The sequence below is a fragment of the Panthera onca genome, chromosome F1 (genome assembly GCF_046562875.1).
Source record: "Panthera onca isolate mPanOnc1 chromosome F1, mPanOnc1 haplotype 2, whole genome shotgun sequence".
NCBI classification, from domain to species: domain Eukaryota; kingdom Metazoa; phylum Chordata; class Mammalia; order Carnivora; family Felidae; genus Panthera; species Panthera onca.
Window position 1 is genome coordinate 13,473,390 of NC_138355.1, and position 23,907 is coordinate 13,497,296.

Here is a 23,907-nt window from a genome sequence, read left to right on the forward strand (position 1 = left end):
GTGATACCTTACCTAGAATAGTTTTAATTGTGTTAAAATTAAATGGAAGATGAGAAAAGTTCAGTGTGATAGCAGTTGAAATTTAACAGGTGAATGTGAGAACTACTTAAGCAAAAAAAAAAAAATGTATATATATATGTATATATATATATACACACATATATATACATATTTTTTAATATATGTTTATATTTATATATTATATATTTATATATATACATATTTTTAATATATATTTATATTTAATATATATTTATATATATTTATATATATATACATATTTTTTTGTGTATATATACACACACACACACACACATATATATATATATGAGAGAGCATATATATATATATGTGTGTGTGTGTGTGTGTATATATATGGCCTCTACATCATTAAAAACAGACCACCAGGGAAGCAACCAAGATGTCCTTCAGGAGGTGAATGGATAATATCCATACCATGATGAGTGAATATTACTCAGCAATCAAAAGAAATGAACTGTCATGCTATAAAACGACAAGGAGGAAACTTAAGTAAATACCGTTAAGTGATAAAAGCTAATCTGAAAAGGCTATAGGATTCCAGCTCTATAATGTTCTGGAAAAGGCAAACGTACAGATACAGGAAAAAATCAGTGGTTGCCAGGGGTTTAGGGGGAGGGGGGAGGAATGAATGGGTGGAACATGGGATGTTTAGGACAGTAAAAGGATTCTGTGTTTTATTATAATAGTGGATACATGACATTGTACATTTGTCAAAACCCATGGAATGTGTAACACACAATGAACCCTACCATAAATGATGGGCTTTAGTTAATAGTGTAACAGTATTGGCTCATCAATTGTAACACATACCACACTCACAAAAAATGTTATGAGTAGGGGAAACTGGGGGTAGGGGTGGGGGAATATACTGGAACTCTCTGCTTCATGCTCAGTGTTTCTGTAACCCTAAAACTGCTCTAAGAAAAAAAGTCTGTTAATGAAAAAGAAAACATAAACATGAGGTAATAGCTGAACTCGTGAAAGTATCTTCTTACTGAAAACCAAAAACAAAATCCCAGACCGTCAGCAGTTTATCCCGCTTCTGGGAAGCACCTGGCTGTGGAATATTCTGCCAGAAATGTGTATGACACAATGGCAGCAGAGAGAGAGAGATGATTGATTGATAGACAGACAGATAATCTCTATAACTGTGTATATCAAGTAACTTTCTCATATCTTTGTCATATGCAGCATGATATTTGTACTAAATGCTACTCAAGCTTTCCTTGCTCCTCTCTCTCCAGTGACCACGGGCACATCGGCCTTGGAGGTATATACCCCAAAAGAAATCTTCGTGGCAAATGGGACACAAGGGAAGCTGACTTGCAAGTTCAAGTCCACTAATACCACCGGCACGTTGACCTCAGTCTCCTGGAGCTTCCAGCCAGAGGGGACCGACACCACTGTGTCGGTAGGAATGCTTGATCGCGCCTGCTGGGCCTGCCTCCCGGGTTCTTTACGGCTGTGATGTCATAAATACCCATTCTTCTGATGGTTTCCTTCCCAAAGGAGTGACTGTGTTGACCCGGAGATTTCAAGGCCCTTCTATTGCTCTAAACTCTCCAGGAAAAAATAAGTTCAGCATCCCTTGCTGCCCCCACCCCGGCCCCCCGCCCCCCCGCCCAGTTCTTCTCCATCAAATCCCCTTATGGAATTTCTCTTCCACGGAGCCCCTGCTGGCCAGCCTTGCTGACGATGATCGTGGTTTATGACTCTGATCCGCATTTCAGCTTTCATTTGCCCCATTTTTTATTGAATTTCTTTGAGGTCTTCCTGTTACAAACACACGCACACACACCCCCCTTTCTGACTTCGTTATGAAGTTGTTTGCATTTATCGTAGAGCCGCCTGATTCAGCAGTCGTCCCTGGAGCTCACTGTGCGGTGGGGATGTGGGGTCTTCAGAACCGTGTGCAACCCAGGCTGCCCTCCGTCCTCAGGGGGAGTAAGGAGTGGGAGTGGGGCGCCTGGCTGGCTCAGCCGGTTAAGCGTCCCACTGTTAATTTCATCTGCGGTCATGATCTCTCGGTTGTGAGATCGAGCCCCGCATGGTGCTCACATGCTCTCTCTCCCTCCCTCCCTCTGTCTCTCTCTTAAAAAAAAAAAAAAAAAAAAAAAAAAGGAATGGTTTGCGGGTGACTTCAGACTAAGGTGAGTGGCAGAACGAAAGCGAGGTCCAGTGAGTAACTAGCCGAGTGCTGGCTGAGCCGTGGGGCTCTTCAACACCGACCATCCTGGTTCTTGTCCCAAAGAGGGGGGATGCTCACACCTTCTGGGGCTGCTGTGAGGGCCCAGGGGGACATTGTTCAAGTCTGCTCCTGCTAAGTCTAGTTCCTGAGGTGGCTAGCGGGCATAAGTCACCGTGTTTCCGTTCCGTCTGCGTGTTGACCGTCCTTTAAGTGTCAGCATGTGCTTTCGCAGTGTTTCACAGTCCCGGTTGTCCGTGCACAGCTGGGACAGAGTCTGTCATTGCTCTTCCAGATCACTTCTTCTCTTGCATGATGACGAGTTACCTTGTTGGTCCTCACCCGGATGTAATTACGCCCCTCACATCACCCCCTCACCTTCACGAGGAAGGAGACTTCTCCCCACTTACAGGCTGGGGAGGGCCTGGGGACCTGCTCCGAGAGTCGTCACACCGTCCGGGCTGGAATCATTCACACCCCGTTTTCTTGCGCTCTGGTTACTCGGTTTTTTTCCCTTACATGTTCTTTCTCTCTCAGATGGAAACATTTGTTGATAACCAACTCTAGGCTTTAGGGATTGCTTGAAGCACTGTTTCTCAGTCTTTTTATTCATGGTCACCTTCCTAAGGAGTCTTTTTAAAACACACTTTTCCCAGTTTCTGCCCCCCATCTACGAAACTTCATTCATTCATTCCTTTATTTATTTATTTATTTATTTATAGGTTTTTTGGCTTTTTTTTTTTTTTTTTTTTTTTAGAGAGAGAGCAGGGCACAGGCAGAGAAACAGAGAGAGAGAGAGAGAGGGGCTCCATGCTCAACACGGAGCCCGACTCAGGGCTTCATTCCATGACCATGAGATCATGACCTGAGCCAAAATCAAGAGTTGGACCCTCAACCGACTGAGCCACCCAGGTTCCCCATGCAATTTTAATACTACAGATATATTGCATATCTGTGCTTTATGTGTAAAAAGAGCGAAATATTTTTCTCTTTCTCCCTTGCCCTTAGAGCCAGTATTTGCCCCCCCAGGGGAGATGTCACCCCTGTTGAGAAGGCACAGCTTAGAAACTCTAGTGGGAATTATCTGCCTCATAGCTGCCGCTATGACATTTTGAAGTGTCTTTTTTTTTTTTTTTTTTTTTTTGCAGAAAGCCTTGTGTTAAGAATTTACCCTTGATGTCTTTCCTTAAAGAACAGAGGGACTACCTGTCCATTGTCTCTAGGTCCTGAGTTCCTGAGGGTCTTCTCTGGGAAAACTTGGGGGTGTGCATTGAGATGACTATAGCCCCTGAAATAAAACCGTTTTTATGTTTAGCCTCAGTGGCTTCAGTTTCATATGTGACGTTATCAAAGCTATGTATCTTCTGTTGAAATAAGTCTCCAAAAGAAAATCTCGGTTGTACTGGGTTGGAATATATACCCGATTTCCAAATTCTTGGGTGGACCTGTGTCCCCCAGGATTTATATAAAAAAGGAGGAAGCCCTGGGTGTTGTACCAAGAAGGAAGGAAGGCTGAGGTCAAGTCCAGGTGTGCTCACCGGGTCCGGCTGGGTGTGATTCTCTGTGTGGTAGCACAGGAGTGAGTGAGAGCAGGCATCACACACACACACACACACACACACACACACACACACACACCTAGGAAAAATTACTGCTGCTTCACACAAATGTGGCCTCAGTGCACAACATGCTTCCTGTAGAGGCAAAAGCAAGCACGCATAGGTTTACTCAAGAAAGTCTGAAGAATTGTTTAAACCTGCGAGGGTTTCCCAGCTGAAGTCTTTGGTCAGAGTAGACATGGGGGGCATTGTTTAGTCTACAGCAAATTAAACATCCCCTGGAAGATGTCCAATGGTAATAACTTTCTTTCAAGTAGTGGCTCCATTTATGCTACAAACATTCTTGCCGAGGGGGTCAAGGCAGGTGAACATACCTCAAGACTTACTATAAAGAACATGCTGTATTTTTGATGAGTGTATTTAGCTAATCCATTGGTACTTCCACACCAGCCTGGTTACAGGTAGTTCCAGAATGCTTAGCTATTGATGGAAGATCTTTTAACTCACAGGTGTCAGAACGTGTATAAGAAGATGAGCAGGATGCTTTTGATTTTCACAGATTTTCAGGAAAATTGAAGCCCGGCATACCACAGATGCCTTTTCTGGGCTGTGGAATCAGAGTCCCCATGTCTAAGCTGGAACTCATCTTTTCTCCCCTCTGTTTACCTTCTTTGCTAGTTCTTTTCAGGTAGCTGTGTCTGTCTAATGACCCAAATTTTAAAATCTTGAGTCTTATGGGGGTTTATTTTGGTCCTGTCCTTCCCTGTCTGCTCCCACTTCTTTTCCATCCCAGGAAATACGAATGTTTGCTGGGTCTTCTGTTTTGATTTCTGACATTTAGCGCTCATCAGCTTTCCTGCTTCTCTGCTCTCCGTCACATGATAAAAACCGTGCTAGGACTAGTGCAGTAGCCCCCTTGGTTGTTCCTCCACTTCTGTTCATCTTTCAATCCAACCCTACATTCCACGAGGTTCATAGCCCTACAACAGTTCTTGTACCTTGTCCCTCCTCTCGTTGGAAAGCCCAGTTTCCCACTGCTAACAACGCTCAGCGCTTTGTCTAGAATGTCTTATAGGTTACTTCCAGCTTCACACTTCAGCCCTGCTTCCATTCTCTTATGAGATCATCTCCAAGCTAGTAAAAACTCTAACAGACTTCCAAGGAGGGTAAAATCTGAGAGCCTTCATGGTTTGGTTTTTTTTTTTTTTTTTTTAACATTTACTTATTTTTGAGAGAGAGTACAAGTGGGGAGGGGCAGAAAGAGAGGGAGACACAGAATCCGAAGCAGGCTGCAGGCTCTGAGCTGTCAGCACAGAGCCCGATGCGGGGCTCAAACCCTTGAACCATGAGATCATGACCTGAGCCAAAGTCAGATGCTCAGCCAACTGAGCCACCCAGATCTTAGTTCCTGAGAGCCTTCATAGTTCTTAACAAGCATTTAGATTATATTAAGCATAGGGGTATATGCTTGATAAATGATAATAATGTAATTATTACTATTAATATTTTCTAGTGATCTTTTAGGCATGGTGGAGGGTGGGTTAGAGGAGATCAAGGCCAGTAAAGAGGCCACAGTCCAAGATGATGAGAGCATGAAATGAGGTATTATCAGTGGGACTTCAGTAGAGAGAAGAGAGAAATGTATGAGGTAGAATTGACAGGATTCACTGGGTGGAGATTAACTGCATGGGAAGGAAGGTAGAGGAATCAAGGATTACTCCAGGATTATAGTTAGGGAGACTGGAATAATCCACCAGTTGAGATGGGACACACAGGTGGAAGGTGGAGGTTACAGAACAAGGTGATAAATTTGGAGGTAGGCAGCTGGGTTTAAAGTGAGTAGGCATTTGGGTGAGGAGATTCTAGGGCTCAGGGGAACATCACGGATGGAGAGAGGGGCTAGGGAGTTACCAAAATATCAATGGTCCTTAAATCTTAGGAATGGATGCATCATAGGATTTGCTGTGTTCAGAGGGTTCTGAAAATGTTCTGTTTGAGTTATTGTGGAGCTCGTGGTTGACTCCTGCTGATTTGTTTGCCTGGCCCCACTATCACCCGACCTGTGAATAAGAAGAAAGGCATCAGGCCTCCTGCCGAGGTACTTGGATTGAAGCCAGGTATCAGGATAGATCCCCACTTGCCAGGCCTTAATCTAGTTTCCAAGGTGCTGGGCTTGACCAGCCCTTGTCAACGTTTTCTTTGAGAAAGGAGTTCCTTGACTAAAAGCAGGTGTGAGGAAAGAGTGAGCTAGAGTCTGACTCTTCAAAGAGAAGTGAGAACAGTGGGGGTGTCTGGGCTTCCACTCACACACCCATGCCATTTCCAGAGGAAACTGATACATAAGAGGGAGAAACCCATCAGACTAACTGATCTGTCATATTTAGGCTTTGTTTTCTTATGTCTTTGTATAACTAAATAGTAAACTTCATGAATCCAGACTGAAACTTTTGGATTCACAGGCTCTGTCACGATGACAATCACTGGCTGTGAAGGGTCAGATGGTCCTGACTTTGACTTTGGATTCATCACCTGTTATCACTGTAACCTTGGGCAAATGGCTTCTTTGAGTCTCCTTTTCCTTCTATATGAAAAAGTGGGCAGTAATCACTACATCAGGGGTATATTGCGAAGATTTAAGATGACACATGAGTTTATTTCTTCCACTGAAATAGGATTGAACCCTGTGATTTCTAAACGGTCTGGCTTAGATTCCATAGCTTATTTGTGATATGAAGTTGTGTTTCTTTCTGTATGAAGTCTTTTTTAAAAAAAGGACCTTCCACACACAGCATGCCTATTACAGAGTTTAGAGCATCTGCCTTTAGAAAATCTCATGTGTTCTTTTTTTTTTCTAATTGCAGTTTTTCCACTACTCGCAAGGGCAGGTGTATCCTGGGAATTACCCACCGTTTAAGGACAGAATCAGCTGGGCTGGAGACCTCGACAAGAAAGATGCGTCAATCAACATAGAAAATATGCAGTTTATACACAACGGCACCTACATTTGTGATGTCAAGAACCCTCCTGACATTGTTGTCCAGCCAGGACACATTAGGCTCTATGTTGTAGAGAAAGGTACTTCTTGAGTATTTCGGCGGTGATGGTGCAGTCCCGTTTATCTCCGGTTTAGTTGGAGAACAAGAGTTCCATCTGGGGGTGCATTTGGAAGGGGTGTTTTTGTGCTAGTTATGTCCCTGTTTCTGTGCACCTGTGGTCCCTCCTCACGTGCCAGGGTGCGGGGAGCCACACTCACACAGCTGTAGCAACCGGCCTCCTCATTCGTATACCTGGAGCCTGCTGGTTCGGTTTCGGGAGTGTCCAGTTTTCAGTATCAGAAGTTAAGACCAAATCCGCTATGCTTGGGTGGGGTGGGCACCGGGAGAGAAGAGGAATACTGCTTCTCCATTCTCCAGGAGAAAGTTTTAACGTTTGCAAAAACGGTACAGTTCTTTCTCCCCCCCCAACCCTCCTTTTTTTTTTTTTTTTTTTTTTCCTTTTTTGAAAATAAGCAGGAAACGCAGGTTCTGGTGTCTCATTTTGAGACAAAGTCTGCTTTGTTGGAGAGCACACTGAGGTAAATTCACACCCTGGATTTTCTTTGACTTCAGAGCATTGAAAGGGAGGGATTGTGTGTGCAGAAACGTTTGGCCCAGAAGCTCATTCTTTAGGATTTGTACATCCTCAGTTAGACGCCAGAAGTTCATAACGCGGATGATAAGAGAGGACGTGGTCACCTCTAAAGCACTCGCTTACTAATTTCATAAAATTCCACGTCTTCTCTTGGTAGCAAAGCACCTTAAAACGATTTTGTTCTTTCTCTCTAGAGATCTTGCCCGTGTTTCCAGTTTGGGTGGTGGTGGGTATAGTTACTGCCGTGGTCCTAGGGCTCACTCTACTCATCAGCATGATCCTGGCTGTCCTCTATAGAAGGAGAAACTCTAAACGAGACTACACTGGGTAAGACGCACTGCTTTTGGGGGGGAAGGGCGGGGGGGGCGGTGGGGGAAGGAATCAAAAACTGTCTGTATTTTTTATGGAAAAAGAATTGTGAAGAATTAGTTACTGTTTGCATTTACACCAGAATCGGAGGCGTGCCGACGTGGGCGCGCAGAAATCGGTGGCCTGCTGTCAGACGTGGGCTGTGACACTAATCCCTGCTTCAGAGGGATCAGTGTCCCTTTCTTAGGTCTGGTGCAGTGAAGCCACTAAACGGCTTCAGCTGACGGACATGATGACGAGGGCTTTTCCTTTCTGTACTTTTGTAAGCAGCTGTATTGCTTTGATCATTCTGGAGTGCATGGCTGGACCCATCCAAACTGGGATACAGTAAAAGTTGGGCACCCAAACCTAGAGGGAAATAGATGTTCTTTTTGTTTATGGCCGTTCCCTTGGAGCAGAGGGTGTGTGCCTAACTGAGGACCTTCTCTCTCCCCGACTCCAGCTGGACAGCTGACCCATGTAAGCTATGTAGAACTCGTGGGGTAAGACTGAGCGGAGGCTGGGTTCCAGTTGTAGCACGAGCCGGGTCCCACGTGCACGGGCGAGGCTTACCCAGCCCGAAGGCACGGTGATCTGAGAGGGTTGCATGCCCCGGGCCCCCTTGCTCGTGGACGGTGGGAACCCGGGCCCCTCTGCGCCGGGCTTTAGGAGTGCCGTGTTTTAAACAAGCTCGAGTGTTCAAATTGAGATACTGTTTGCTCGGAATGCTTCTGTTCTGCCGACTGTATCTCCCCCCTTGCATGGTGAGTGCTTTACGAGGAAATATAACCGGAGTGTTGGTTTTCAACGGGAGACTAATCCAGGATGGGGACATACTGGCCTCTGTAGTTCTTCGCTTTGGGGTTAATAAAGGGGCAGAAGAGCGTGCCTTCGAATCCTGCATGGCGTCGTGAATGCTGCTTTTCTTCTTACTTCGGTTTTTTTTCCCCCTCCCTTTTTCTACCTTGGTGTGCCGGGATCAGATCCTGCTTATCTTCCACTTCTTAAGAAAAGCTGACATAGACGACACACTGGGACTGTAACAGGGCTGGGGTCTCCTTCCACCTACACTAGACACATGGTAACTAATCACATCGCCCGTTGCTGTTAACATCCGTGTGTACGTATTCAGCCCATCTCCCTTGTTGACGACTAACTAGCTTGCTCCGAGCTAACCCAACAGTTATTATGGTTTGTCCGCAAATACGTCCTGCGTTTGCACTGGCAACTTGTCGAGCATACCAGCCCAGTGAAATTGGGTTGTCAGGTTTCCTAGGGCTTTGTATGATTATCCGAATGTATATGTTCTTCATGTAGAATGGCTGTGTGTGTGTGTGTGTGTGTGTGTGTGTGTGTGTTTTAGTGTTCTTTCATGCATGAATCGTGTTGTGATTGAGACCCTCTCTGTGTTAGATACTCAGACCATTTTCATTTGGGATGCAAAGCTTCCCGTTTCAGAGAAGACGCAGCTTAAACACACAGCTGGCTTCGGGCTTCGTAACAACACTTGAACGTGAACCTTGCCAAACTCCTAAGATTTTCTTTAAAAATACATCTGAAAGGATTGAAGCTCTGACAAGTACCAATAGAGAATCCCTAAAGAGTTCCCTCCCGGCATTTGCCTTCCCTTCTTTATTTACGAGATAATCCTTGTTGTTAAAGACCCCCGCGCCCCCCCCCGGTCCCCCCCCCCCCCCGGGCCCTTGAAAAAGTCCAGCCTGTGTGATGTGGCATTCCACAGTTTCTTATCACTCACGACTTCCTGGGTTTTCTTCGGTTTGGTTGTAGTTCTGGTGGGGGGACACCGAAGATGGGGAACTAGGGAATGAAAGGAATGAGATGAGCCAAGACTGCCGCCTCGATGTGACTGCCGCCTCGATGTGGATCTGTAATTCGGGAAATGCATTCAGCAGGGGCTCGCCTTGCATTGCTGTTACGAAGGCTTAGCTTACTCCCGTAAACCTTTATCCCAGAGGAGTGACGGCAGGAGAAACACACGAAGCAGCCAGAGGATAAATGGGCATTATAGCCAGAGGCCCTTCAGGAGACAGGATTGTTGCACAGTGAGGCAAAGAGGTGGCACCGTAGTGGTTTCTGTATTTAGCCCAGAGGAGGTTCACTGACTTACAAGAGATAGTGTCAGGGATTAAAAAAAAAGAGTCTCAAGATCTGTGATCATTTTGACACTCATCGTTCTGTCGTGTTTTGTTCTATCTGCGGCTTCATCTTGTCATCACTTGCATTTCTGTATTTTTCCCCCTTTATTTTAATTAATTTTTTTTTTTTTTACATCTGTTCTCCACATTGCCAACTCATCAGCTGCAGTACATCAGAGAGTGTCTCACCGGTTAAGCAGGCTCCCCGGAAGTCCCCCTGCGACACAGAGGGTCTAGTAAAGAGCCTGCCTTCTGGATCTCACCAGGTAACGGCTGATTGCCCTTTTGCCCGCCACCCTGTGCTCTCTGCCACTTGCCTGGTGCAGGAGAGGACACTGAGCCGCGAGACAGAAGCGGAGTAAGACAGAAAACAGAGCAAGAGAGGACGAGGGGAAATAACGCTGGCTGGGGAGGATCGCAAGCACTACTAACAGATTGTTCTCCAATAACGTGGCTCCTCTGGCCCGAATGAAATTAGGAAACGGCTTTGGCAGGTGTAATTCCTTCATTGCTTAAGGAAATAAATCCAAAGACCTAGATTCTGTTTTGAGGTCCTCTATAGGACCAGAAATTCGCAGGGAAGAGTTGATATTCGTGGTATTGAAAATAAAAAAATTATTTTGTATGAATTCTTCAGAAGAAATTGAAAGTCAGCATTTATCTGGATAACTGGTAGGCTGGATGAACAAGGAAAGGCGTCGATTTCTACTTCTAGAGAGTACAGAAGGGGCACCTGGGGGCTCAGTCGTTGAAGCGTCTGACTCTTGATTTTGGCTCAGATCATAGCCTCGCAGTTTGTGAGCTCGAGCCCTGCGTCAGGCTCTACGCTGATAACACAGAGCCTGCTTGGGATTCTTGGTCTCCCTCTCTGCCTCTCCCCTGCTCCTGTGCGCTCTCCCTCTAAATAAAAAAAAACATACTTTTTTTTTTTTTTAAAGTACAGAAGAGAAAGAACTTTTATTTGGAACTTAGCACAGAATCTAGCATCATGGTTAATACCGTGTTTTGGCTATGCTATTGTAACTGTAATTGTGGCGTGGCAAAAATTCCACAGCTTAGTATATACAATTCTGTTGTAGAGCAATTTTGTTCTTCTGGGGTCGAAAGCATCCTAAGGAGTTTGGTTAGTTACAGCTTTTCCCTGAGGTGTTTTAGAGGTCGGATGGATTCAAAAGGAAGTAAAGGTGTTAATACATAGTGAGGAAACTGAGGCATTGTGGTATTAAATTACTAAAAGCTCATACCCAGCTAACAACAGAATTAGGGCTAGAGCTCAAGTTTCTAGACCGTACATTCTCTGTCATAACAGCATCAGGGCTCATGACTTATTCCTAGTCTGTCTGTCTCTCTTGGATAACACAGTATACCTCAGATACACTAATTTGGATTGTGAATGAGAATAGGGTTGTGAATAAAGGCTTGAGAGTTGGGCCTAAGATCTAAAAAGCCTTGGAAACTTTTTTTCTGCCTTTGAAGTGCTGTGGGAGTTGCTCACCCGCTGAAAGCAGACTAGGAAACAAATGGTTTGGGGACGTTGGCAAACAGGTTGAATGGTACTGTTTTCCCTAAGAGAAAGGAAACGAGGAGTCCTGTGATCGTCTGAGTTTACTGCCTTGAAGCAGTTTCCACACTGCAGTGCCAGGAGAAGAAACAGAAATGGAGCTCAGTTGTCTCACCGAATTGAGGAGGCAGAAGTCAGTGTTTGGAGAGGCCAACGTAGCTAGGCTTGCTGCAGCAAAGTACCAGAGAAGAAGAAACTACACAGAGAAGAAGAGAGTTTCAGACATCTGGAGTGGTGGGGCTCCCTTGAGCCTTTTCTGAGTATAGTTTTTTGCATGCATGGGAGAAAAGACCCTACAACCAGAGAAAGAACCACTTGAAAAGCAGTAGGTTATATGATATCCTACAGGGCTAGGAATTGTTTGTGTTCCTAAAAGCCAGAGTGCAGAGACCTCATAATATACAGAATATCGGTCGTGGTCCTCAGAATGGTCATGCGTTAGTAGTGGGGTTAAGGTAGCACCAGAATAAGGATGCTGTGGATCTGCCATAACAAAGCGTAAAAGGAGACCTTTAAAGAATCAAACTAAGAAAGTATTTTAGCTGCATGCCATAACAAAACCCAACACTCTTTACAAGAATACAACAAAATTCAGCACCCAACAATGCAAAGTTTACCAAGTCCAGCACCAGTCAAAAATTACCACACATACAGAGAAGCAAGAAAATAAAAACATAAATAAGAGAAAAGCCAATCAACAGAAACAAACCCAGAAATGACAGACAATGGAATTCATAGAACCAGGACTTTTAAACAAGTATGATGAATCTTCTAAATAACCTTAATGATGTAAAGGAAACCTTGACATAATGAGGAAATATAAAAAAGACCAAAGTGGAAACAAAACAAAATAAAACAAAACATTGGATGGTGTAAACCACAGATTAGACGCTATAGAAGAAAAGATCAGTAAGCTTGAAGACACAGCAATAGAAATTATCCAAAATGAAGCATGACGAGACGGGCAGACGAGTGAAAATGGACAATATCAAACAATCTGATGGGAGTCTGGAAAGGAAAGGAAAGAGAAGGGAGTAAGGAAAAAAAACCAAAGAATAATAGCAAACGCTTTCTATTCTTTTCACTATTTCTTCTGATATTTATCTTCATGTTTCTAAACAACTTTATCACATTGCTACTTCAGTACTTCAATTTTAGATACTATCTACTGACTCCATACTATGAAAAACGAGAATATACATTTCTTTTTCTCCCAGCCTTTCTTCCCAGCACACACTTTGTACACATACATATATATACACCGGCCTCTCCCCAGTGTGTATCTCACTGTATTTAGGTATATTTCAGTGCCACATGTACCTGTTTGTTTTTCACTGTTGTACCACATATATATGCTTCCTTTTATACTTTTTTGTTTTTCACGGAGCCAATATTTGCCTCATTTTTTGTTTGCATAGTTTTCTAAGTATATCTTTATATTCCATCTCAGAACTCTCTCTAATTGGAACACCTTCAAACATGTCATATATTCTGTCGGTTTCATTTTCTTTTTGGAGACATACCTGTTAGAATCTTCTAGCTTTGTTGTGCCTTAGGCTGCTGCAGAGCAGTCATCCTGGGCCTCCTCTCCCAAGGAATTTCATTTACTCATTTCTTATTTAGACCTCAGGTCTTCACCTTTTTAGTTTATTCTCATGTTACAGTGGGACATATCATCCATAACTTCTTGAGAAAAGATGCACAGGAGATAAAAATTTTGAGGCTTTGTTTGATAAGCAGAATAATGACCCCAGAGATGTCCAGATTCTAATTCCTAGGACCTGTGGAAGGTATTGCCTCACCTTTCACAAGGACCCCGCAGCTCTGATCAAGGATCTGAAATGGGGAGATTCTCCTGGATAATCCATGCGGGCCCAGTGTCATCACCGGGGTCCTTGTAAGAGAGAGAGGCAGGAGGGTCAGAGTCAGGGAGAGATTCAAAGATGCTATACCTTGGGCCTTGAAGATAGAGGACGGAGTCTCAAGCCAAGGAATGCAGGCAGCTTCCGTAAGCTGGGAAGAACAAGGAGGTGGGTTCCCCCCACAGCCCCCAGAGTAACGCAGCCCTGCTGATACTTGATTTTAGCCCTCCTGGCCTCCGAAACTGTAAGATAACACATTTGTTTCTAGCATGTCTAAAGTTGTTTTTACTCTCCTCCCTCTGACGTGCTCGATAATGCAGTTGGGTAGGATTCCAGGTTATAAATTGTTTTCCTTCAGTATTTTGAGACGTTGATTTTTCTAGCTTCTAGTGCTAAGTTGCTGTGTTCTGATTCCTGCTTCTTTGGTAGTGGTTTTATTCCACTTCTCAGAATCTTTTTTATCCCTTGTGTTCTGAAATTTTATAAAATTGTGAGTCTTTTTTATTCATTGTGCTGGATGCTCCATGGGCTCTTTCCATTTGAAAACTGTGTCCCTTGGTTTTAGGATATTTTCTTCCATTATTCTTTAGAAATGTTCTTCCTTCCATTTTCGGTTCTCTCTTTTTGGAAATTCCTACCAGGAATTGGACCAACTCCTAGATCAGTCCTTTAGTTTTCTTATGTTTTGTTTTACAGTTTTTGTTCTGCTTTCTAGCAAATTTCTGCAATATTATCTTCAACTTTTATTGAATATTAAATTTCAGCTTTTTATTTTCCAGAGCTATTTCTTTTCTTTAATTTTTTTTAAATGTTTTATTTATTTTTGAGTCAGAGAGAGACAGAGCATGAGCAGGGGAGGGGCAGAGGGAAAGGGAGACACAGAATCTGAAACAGGCTCCAGGCTCCGATCTGTCACCACAGAGCTCGACGCAGGGCTCGAACTCACAAACCACGAGATCGTGACCTGAGCCGAAATCGGACGCTTAATTGACTGAGCCACCCAGGCACCCCTCAAGAGCTATTTCTTATTTTCTAATTATAACGTCCTGTACTTGTTTTCATGAATGCATAGTCTTACCTCTCTGAGCATATCATTTTTTCTTCTGTTTTATGTGATTTTGTAAATGTTTTCTCCCATCACTTGATTTTGCTGTTTCTTTTGAATTGCCTTTTTCTCTTATTATTTCTGTCTTTCATATTAGAAGCTTTACTTAAATGCCCAATGATCCTTGGCTGTCCATCATATTTAATTCAGGTACTCAAATCTGGGGGCGCCTGGGTGGCTCAGTCGGTTGAGTGTCTGACTTTAGCTCAGGTCATGATCTCACAGTTCTTGAGTTCAAGCCCACACCGGGCTCTGTGCTGATAGCTCAGACCCCACTTCGGATCCCCATTCCCCCCTCGCTCTGCCCCTCCCCCCCCCCTCAAAAATAAATCATTTGAAAAATAAGGTACTCAAATCTGATCAGCTCTTTGTGCAGAGATAGAGCTTCCTGGGTGGGGGGGGTGCTTCGCTGTTTGTATAAAGTGCTGTCTGTTTTCCAGTTCGGGGCCTCTAAGTGTCAGTTGCAGAGGGTCCTTGGGTCCTTTCTCTTGAGTTAGTCAATTTTTCCAGAAGGAAATCTGATCTCCAGCTTGGGAGTTGAACAGAGGAAGGAGAGATGAGGGCTCACTGTTCAGGAAGCAGACTCGCCCACCCCGTTTTCAGTGCAGACACCTCCCCCAGCCGTGCCTGCTGTTCTTGAGTCAGAGACTGCCTCACTTCCTGTGAGTAAGCCCCCCAGGGTTCTGCCCAGGCCTGACTCGATGGCATTTTCTAGAGGTTGGTGAGAATTCACGCACCGTGTCGATCTCTATTGGCATTTTTCAGCATTTGCAAGATAACACCAGGGTAGCTTTGGGGTGTTCCTCATAGTCAATCCTTGGCTTATTTCCTCGGGCTCAGTGCAGACCCCTGAAGGCCCCTGCTCTCCCCGTCCTGTTGTAAAGCAGGGTTTCTGTTCAGGTGGCATGGACCTGGAGTCCCCTGGGTCTTCCTCGGTTATTTTCATCTTGCCTACCAAACTTTTTAGTTTCCAGTGGTGCTTGTTAAAACTAGTTTCTGCCTTGCACGTTTCTGGAATTTACCAATCCCGTGCCAGTTAACCCAAGGCTTGGAAGTGGACCGTGTGATTTCCTAGCAAATTCATCTTCTAGTATTTGTTTCATTTAGATTTGCATTTAGTGGGCGTGTCAACTTACAACGGGGAATGTTACCCTAAGGTTAAAACATTCGCTTCACTTACTCTGCAAGCCCCGCAGAGCGTTAGCAGGTGACCCTGGTGTGTGTTTTTATTCACCACCACACGCTACCTTCAGCTCATGTCTCAGGGGTGCATACATTTCAGAGCCCCAGAGTAGTTAACGGAGGTGGTTCTCTCCAGAATCCTTTATGGTAGCTGTGTCTTCAGTTTGTTCAAACTAAGGCCACAATGGTTTTCACAGTTTGGGAAACTTGACCTCATTAGGGAATTTAGGAGATTAAATACGTTTTATAAGTTGGGCACAACCAAACAATAATTCTTTTAAGAATCTAATCATCCCAAGGGGCGCGTCAGTTAAGCCTCCGACTTCAGCTCAGGTCACGATCTCGCGGTCCGTGAGTTCGAGCCCCGCGTCGGGCGCTGGCCTGACGGCTCAGAGCCTGGAGCCTGCTTCCGATTCTGTGTCTCCCTCTCTCTCTGTCCCTCCCCCGTTCATGCTCTGTCTCTCTCTGTCCCAAAAATAAATAAAAACGTTAAAAAAAAAATTAAAGAATCTAATCATCCCTTTGTATGTTCTGTTTTGATCACTTCCACACACAGGTGAGCGCTTACCGTACGTGCACTGTGGGCCGAACACGGGAGATGCAGGGGTGATTAACACCCAGGCCCTGCCCTGGAGAACCTTCGAGTCTCCTGGGGTGTTGAGATCATTTTTAGGTTTTTCCATTATGTGGAGAATTTTTTTATACATAGCCTAACGCATAATTGTTGTCATTATTGTTTTTTAATACCCTGACAAACAGCCTTGAGGAAATCTTTGTATTTAGATAAACTCCAGGGTAGTGTTTTCAGAATTAATGCTGTGTGAGGTGCCCGGGTGGCTCAGGCGGTTAAGCGTCCAACTTCAGCTCAGGTCACGATCTCACAGTCAGTGGGTTCGAGCCCTGTGTCATGCTCTGTGCTGACAGCTCAGAGCCTGGAGCCTGCTTTGGATTCTGTGTCTCCCTCTCTCTCTGCCCCTCCCCCACTCATGTTCTGTCTCTCTCTCTCTCTCTCTCAAAAATAAATAAACATTTAAAAAAATTTTAAAAAACAATTAGTGATGTGTTACAAACTAGCACTGACTCTGGGGTCTAGCCAATGGTGTTAACTTGGGGAGAATTATTTAACTTCAGCGTCTGTTCTCATCTCTGAAATAATGGGTTAGGGCAAGTTGATCTTCTCATTTTTCTTCTTCTTCTTCTTCTTCTTCTTCTTCTTCTTCTTCTTTTTTTTCTTTTTTTAAGTAGGCTTCATGCCCATTGTGGAGCCCAGTGTGGGGCTCAAACTCACAAGCTTGCGATCAAGACCTGAGCTGAGATCAAGAGTTGGACGCTTAACTGAGTGAGCCACCCAGGCGCCCCTCATTTTTCTGTATGTAATTATAAGGGCCCCTGGTGCACTGTGCTTTATAAGAACAGGTTTAGGCAGTTGCTGCCCACCTTAGCAATCAGGTCGGTGAAGTAGGGGTGTGGATGGGAATATTTGCGGATGATCCCTTGGTGCTTTCCTCCAAGGGTTCTACCGTGACATGTTCCCTGATCAGCAAAACCTTCCATTTCCTGCCTGCAGGCGTCATCCTATCTAATAGCATTAGTAATGACCACTTGGATGAGTAAATACCTCCATGTTATCAGAAGACGCGTAGCATCCAGAATGCGCTAACAAGGAAATTTACAAAAGATGTAACACCCGGGCAGGACATTAAGTTTGCTATATTATTTGTCTGTCCTTGGTCACCGTTTTTGTTATAATTGGAAGACTTAGTAACAGAAAGCTTGAATAAAAGTGGCTTTCAAATTAAGTAAGAGGCTTATGGGGCGCCTGGGCGGCTCAGTCGGTTAAGCTTCTGACTTCAGCTCAGGTCATGATCTCGCGGTTCGTGAGTTCGAGCCCCATATCCAGCTTTGCGCTGACCGTTCAGAGCCTGGAGGCTGCTGACTCAAAAGGTAAAAAACTTTTTAAAAAAAGGAAGAGGTCTGTTAACTCACAAGAGTCCCAAGCACTGTACTTCTGTCTGGGTTCTTCCGGTCTGTGGCCCAACGGTGTCGTCCACGACAGTTCTTTCCATCGTATCCTCTGCGTATTGTCTTTGTTCTCAGGCTCCTTCCCGCAGCTGCCCTGGTTCCAGGCCGGACATGGGGAGGGTGGCAGGGAAGAGCTGAATCTCCTTCCCTGCAGTTTTTATTATGGAGGAAAACCTTTACCAGAAGCCCCCCAGCGAACTTCTGAGTCCCCTTTGGGGCCAGGTCATATGCTGTAGCCTCTTCCAGTCATCTGCAAAGGGACAGGAATTATGACTGGCTTCACCCCTGGGGGCGGGGCAGGGTGAGGTCATTTACCCAAGCAAAGGGAGGGTGAACACCCAAACCTAAAGCAAGGTCCTTCCAGCGAATCGGATGTGGAAGGTTGGATGAGCAAGGGTGTTCGGTAGGCCCTCCTTGGGGTATCGCAGCATCAGGGATGAGAGGTACCATTCTTTCTTTGTAAAGCTTAGTTTAAAATAATTTTTGTGGGTATGTTTTCTGAGGAGTTGGGTTTCTAGATCCTTTTCTGGAAATGGGTCATGTTTCGTAGGCAACAGGCAGGCCTCGGGGGAGGGGTGATTGAATGGACCAGTTCGGTACTGGTCGGCTGGGTGCACAGACCTGGTGATGCTTGAGGAAGCCCCCCGCCCCAGGCATTGCCTCACCCTGTCCCCACAGCAGCCCGGCGAGGCACGTTGTCTTGTCCCTGTTTTACACATGGAGACACTGAGGCTTGGTTAGGCAGAGTCACCTGCTCAAGGTTACTCGTTAGCGGCAGAGCTGGTGTGAGACCGAGATCTGTCTGGCTGGAAGGCAGGCAGGCGCTCATGGTCTCGTGTCTGTCCGGTTCTTTTCAACTCTGTTTTGATCGTCAGTCTCATCGACCTCGGAGTCGTAATACGCAGCTGCATTTCACATCTGTGTGCGGCAGAGACACGAACGCCGACAAAGGTGTTGAGTGAAAGTCACCGAGCACGTGGTGGAAGCAGGTGTTCTGTCTTGGTGGTGCCTGTGCCAGGGGCTCAGGTGTGACTGAGGTTAGAAAGGCTCACAGAGACCATGGCAAGTGGGTGGCCGGACACACTCAACACAGTGGCTTCGGCGTGGTTAGTGCCTGAGTGCAGCTACAGGCCTCCTCGGTCTCCCCCAGCCCTCTCCCCTCACCCTCACCCTCACCAGTACGTTTTCATATTGGAATACATTCCATGCACGTGGAATCCAGGAGTAATTTTCTCTCGAATTGGCGCTAAAAGAAAAGATCCGGGTCAAGCGGATCGTGTCTTGAAATATTTTCAGGAGTTAAGGATAATTTGTGTAGTAAATAGTTGGGGAAAGATACATCCAGAGCAGTTTTTCATTTGATTGTTGTTATTTCTTGGTGGCAAAGTTCCCTCACCCCCTCCCCGCCCCCCCGCCAAAAAAAAGAGTGGAGGGTGGAAAGGGTGAGTGCCAAGATATACGGTAAAAACAGCTAGATTACTGATAATGCTGTTCTGGGGGTTGTTTTGATTCTCGAGTCCCCAAAAGTGACTGTCTTAGCAGTGGCAGTCGTTTCCAAGTTGATATTGATTCCCTGGATCCTCTGTGTTCCACAGAGACCAAGGATACTTTCAGCTTCCAATTAATCCTGAGAACCCAGCTTCAGAGAGCTGTTCTAGATTGAACTAGACCTGGGGCGCCCGGGTGGCTCCGTCGGTTGAGCGTCCGACCTTGGCTCAGGTCATGATCTTGCAGTCTGTGACTTCGAGCCCCACATCAGGCTCTGTGCTGACGGCTCAGAGCCTAGAGCCTGCTTCAGATTCTGTGTCTCCCTCTCTCTCTGTCCCTCCCCCGCCATGCTCTGTCTCTCTCTCTCTCAAAAATAAATATCAAAAAAAAAAAAATTTAGACTGAACTAGACCTACCAGCAGATGCCTGATCTTGACCTACATCCCAGAAGTCCTTTGGTTCCATTACATCATCCACCCCTTCACCCAGCACCTACCGGGTCTGCCCAATACTGCTCTAGGCACGTAACTAACAAAATCCTGACCTCAGGACCCTATTCTAAGAGGGAAGGAGAGTGAGGGCATTGGATAGTGGTAAGCAATTTGTAAAAACCAAACCCATCAACAGGAGGGAGTTTCTTTTATTCTTTAGTGATTTCCCAGTTGCTTTCAACAAATTGTTGTGTCCTCTTGTCATGAAAGACCGCACTGTCTCACATGAGAGGCCTTATTGGTATTTTAACGTTTACTGACTGATTCTCAGATTATTCTGTGTTCTTTTTCTTCTTTGCTTTCTCTGTTCTCTTTCTGTTCCACTCCCCTAGTGTGTCAGTTACCTAATGCAGTGTAACAAACCACCCCGAAACATAATGGCTTAAACAGCCACCATTTATTCGGCTCCCAATTCTCTAGGTGGGTTGGGTGGGTCTTCTGGTCGGGGGGCAGAGCAGCTGATCTCCGCTGGCTCACTCGTGCACCTGCCGTCGGCTGGACAGTCTACAGCGGTCTCAATCACCGTCTGTTAGTGGGCAGGCTGCGGGCCAGAGACACAGTTCGAGTTCGAGTGCCCACACCCCCCAGGATCCGCCGTGACACCCAGGGGGATACAGGCTGTGGGCCTCCTAGGTGGGAATAAGGATGTTTTGTCCAAACACAGGCTTGTGGCTACCGAGCTTATGATTCCAAAGTTGGAAGCTTAAGCACAGTATTCGACTTCTCAAGGAGAGTTTTCCTGGATGGGGAGAAGAGTTGACTTGGGGTTTGATTGGACTTTTCTTATACAGTCAGGGCCATTTTGTTGTTGTTTACAATTTTAGAATCTCTGGGTTGGAAGGGTCTATAAGGGTCTTGAAATGCAAGCACCGGTCTGATATTTGAAACCCCAGCCTCTGCTCAGACCTCCAACCCAGGCGTCCAAGAACTCACTGTGCCCCGCCCCCCCACCCCACCCCTGCCCGCAGCCCACCTTCCCTGGCTGCCCCCGCTGGGGCCCTGCAACCCCCTTCCTCCCTGCTGAGGCCGAGGGGAGGACCTCTTCTACACTCGTCCATGCAGGGTTTTCTTTACATCGTAGCTTCTTGGTTTTTTATTTTGAAATAGGAAAAATAGTTACCTGCTCTTAAATATTAAAGGGGCAGTACTTTTATTGGTTATGATAGGATCAGACTAAAAGGATTATACGGTAGGTATGTACATGGGAGAATATTTGAAGTGTTTTTAAGCACCTATTTGTACAAAGTGACCAGTTCAAATCGTTCGTGACTTTGCTGGCATCCAACACACTGGTTTCCTACGTGCATCATTCTGAGGCTCACCACGTCCGTGGGTCTCAGGTTGGTACAAGTCCCCATCTTCGTCCTCAGATCCCAGTTCCAAGGGTTGAGGAGCCCTGTGACAGGGACTAAGATAAGGGTAATTCCTGAGGAGGAATACTGCAGTGTATAGAAACTCCCAAACAGATACACAGCCACGCAGAGTAAGGTAACACCTCTGGGCACCAGCATTAACTGTCCCAGAGCAGCCCAGCCTTGGTGATGAAGTCAGTCCTAGACATCCTGCTCCTAAAAGATCTTCTGGAAGACCTTCCTAAGAAGGAACCCTTTATTCTGGAACCCTAATGTTAGCACTCTAATGATTGCTTCTGCACCTCCCCTCGAAGGGACCACCCGTTTCCCCAGATCCCTAATAACTGTCCTTCTCTTCTCCAGGGCCCAGTCATATATGCGCAGTTAGACCACTCTGGCGGACATCACAGTGACAAGATTAACAAGTCAGAGTCTGTGGTGTATGCGGACATCCGGAAAAATTGAGAGAAGACCCAGAACGTGTCCTAAGCAAGAAGCAGATCCAAACTGGACTCTTACGCAGCAAGTGTAGCCCGTGACCACGTGTGGCCTTGGAGACCTGGGCAAGGACGAGCACATGTGTATTCATGGAGGGAGGAAAAGACGTGTATAGACGATATGCGTAACTATTCTATTTAATCCGATGTGGGGAGCCAGTGTTGCATGATGAAAAGATGCTATGACTCTACGTGTATATAAATTGTCTTGCTGTTTTGTGCTTTCCTTCAGGGTCATTTACAGTTGAGCAAAGTCAGAAACATTCCTGTCGCTGTGCTTTAGGTGTGGTTTGCCTTACCGGAGGTGGTAGCCGATCTTTGTATTCGAGTAGACGTGGCCCTTTGGTCTAAGGGCTTAACCGGTCTTAGCTTTTATTGGGGTTGGAGAGTGGAGATACCGGTGACGGGAGCACACCCGGGGTGGCCTCTACCCAGTGTCTGCACCACCTGTTCGGCTGTCGTTTTTAGAAAACATCCGCGAGCTCTGCCACTTGGACACCGTTTGAGGGTTTTTGTTGGTGTTTGTCTCTCTAAAATCCAGGCGTGGTTTTCTTTGTTTTTGTTTTTGTTTTTTGCTTCGTGTGTGAGGCTTGCTTTAACGTCACGCCCTTTATCTTAATCAGTGTGTGGACCCATCATAGCAAGACTAGCAAAGGGTGAATGCCAAGGTCACTTCTTTCCAGGTACTTTCAGATCAATGCCATACACACAACTGAAGTAGAAAAGCCAGGCCTTGCTTGAGGAGTACGGTAGCGTTTGGAGGCTAAAAGGTACCACTTAACATTCTTTGCCAGAGTCCTTGCTGCCTGAAATGAGGGTCCCCAGACAGCGGAAGGAGACGAGCTTCATTTCCTTTTAAGTGGGCACAAATGGGCTAATTGGAAAGCCAGCCCGTGGTACCCCAGAGCTCTCCCTGGAGAATCGGCCTTGTAAAAGCTTCCGTCATCATTCCAGCAAGAGGCAGCGTCCGTCGTGGCTCTGCAATAGCTTCTCGGTGCCTCAGAGACCTCGAGGTTCAGGACAGTCTAGGTTTTTTTAAATCAGCAAGCAGGGCTGTTAGCACTATTCTTTCGGGAATCTCTTCTCATTCCCGTTTCGGGGCTTTTTTTGGTGGTTTGTTTCTGGTTTTCCTTTTCTTTTTTGGCTTTTCCTTTTCTTCCCACCCTTTCCCATTCACGTGGAATTGGTAAGCAATGAGATGAGGAAAAATCTAGACACTTTGGGTATTCTTTCCAGTAGCTCATTTTCTTCCACTGACTACCCCCACCCCCTGTCGGGCCTCTGAGTTTTTATCTTCTGCTGGGAGTGAAAAGCATGGCGAAGGTCCTCGAGCACCTTTACATTGTCATTCCCCCTTTTTCTAGATTATTTTGTTTTAACAGAATTTAACAGGCCCCCAGCCAGCCAGGGATGCAGAGGGCTCACCCCGAGACATTTCTGCAAAGCGGTCCACTTTTGCCTGGCGTCCTAAAACTTCCTTGCGTCCATTGTGAGAACTACAGGAGCCTTTAAAAGACGTGTGTGTGTGTGTGTGTGTGTGTGTGTGTGCGTGTGTGTTGGGGAGGGTGGGGGGTGCTGGGATTGTCACCCTTCTTCAAACTGATGTCAAGTTAACAATATTCTTGGCAAACCTTTGCCACTGTGAGAATCTGTGACCAAGACTGTTTTTGAGGCAGAAAGAACAAGAATTGTTGAGAGACCGAGTGTGTGCCTTTGTACGTGTAATGGTTCCTTACAGTCGCTTTTTACAGAGAAAGGGCCACTCTCCTTTTTCTGCACAGGTCCTGTGAATAAAGCATACATTCCTGACACCTCCTGACAGCAGGAGTCCCGATTCCTTCCTTTCCTTGCCGTGACCCTGTGCTCGTGAAGCTGCCACCCGGAACCAGCCCCGCGCGCCCCGCCTCCCCCACCCCTGAGGTTGCCTCCCGCCAGGCCAGGCGCCCTCCCCACCCGGCCAGACACCCCGGGCTGTCATGTCAGCACGTTCACGGTGGCCGAGAGTCCCCCACCACGCTGCAGCGCCCCCACCCCGCTCGGTCCGCGGGGCAGGCTTGTCTGAAGGAAGCTGCTAGCAACTGGGGTAGAGTGCCTCGGGGGCAGGGCTTTTGCCTAACCTCCTGTGGATTTTTGGGCCCTTTCTCTTGCCTGCCAGCGTGCCTGGGCCTGGCCACACAGGACACTGGCCCAGTTGCCTTTTCCGTGTCCAATTATTGGCAGAATGAGACCTTTTAAAGTTACATGTGATTTTTGTAGGTGGCCACCTAGAAGGGATTAGAGGTGCAAATTCCAAACCACCTGTAGTGTTTCGGTGGAAATGTATCCGGCTAGGGGAAAAACCATCAAGTTCATTATTAATTTTTTGTTTTTTTCCTTTCTCGATTGTACCTTTGTGAATATTTTAATACATCTTTTTCAATTACTGAA

At 45.9% G+C, this 23,907-nt stretch overlaps 1 protein-coding gene across 1 annotated transcript in view; it reads left to right on the forward strand.

The window, feature by feature from the left end:
* Window positions 1-23,907, forward strand: part of MPZL1 (myelin protein zero like 1) — a 63,447-nt gene extending 39,540 nt beyond the window's left edge. The window contains exons 2-6 of the mRNA XM_060643416.3: window positions 1,287-1,453; window positions 6,648-6,861; window positions 7,611-7,743; window positions 10,084-10,186; window positions 21,347-23,907. Of these exons, the coding sequence (XP_060499399.1) occupies window positions 1,287-1,453; window positions 6,648-6,861; window positions 7,611-7,743; window positions 10,084-10,186; window positions 21,347-21,448 (719 nt within the window). The 3' untranslated portion in view covers window positions 21,449-23,907. The remainder of the gene's footprint in view (window positions 1-1,286; window positions 1,454-6,647; window positions 6,862-7,610; window positions 7,744-10,083; window positions 10,187-21,346) is intronic.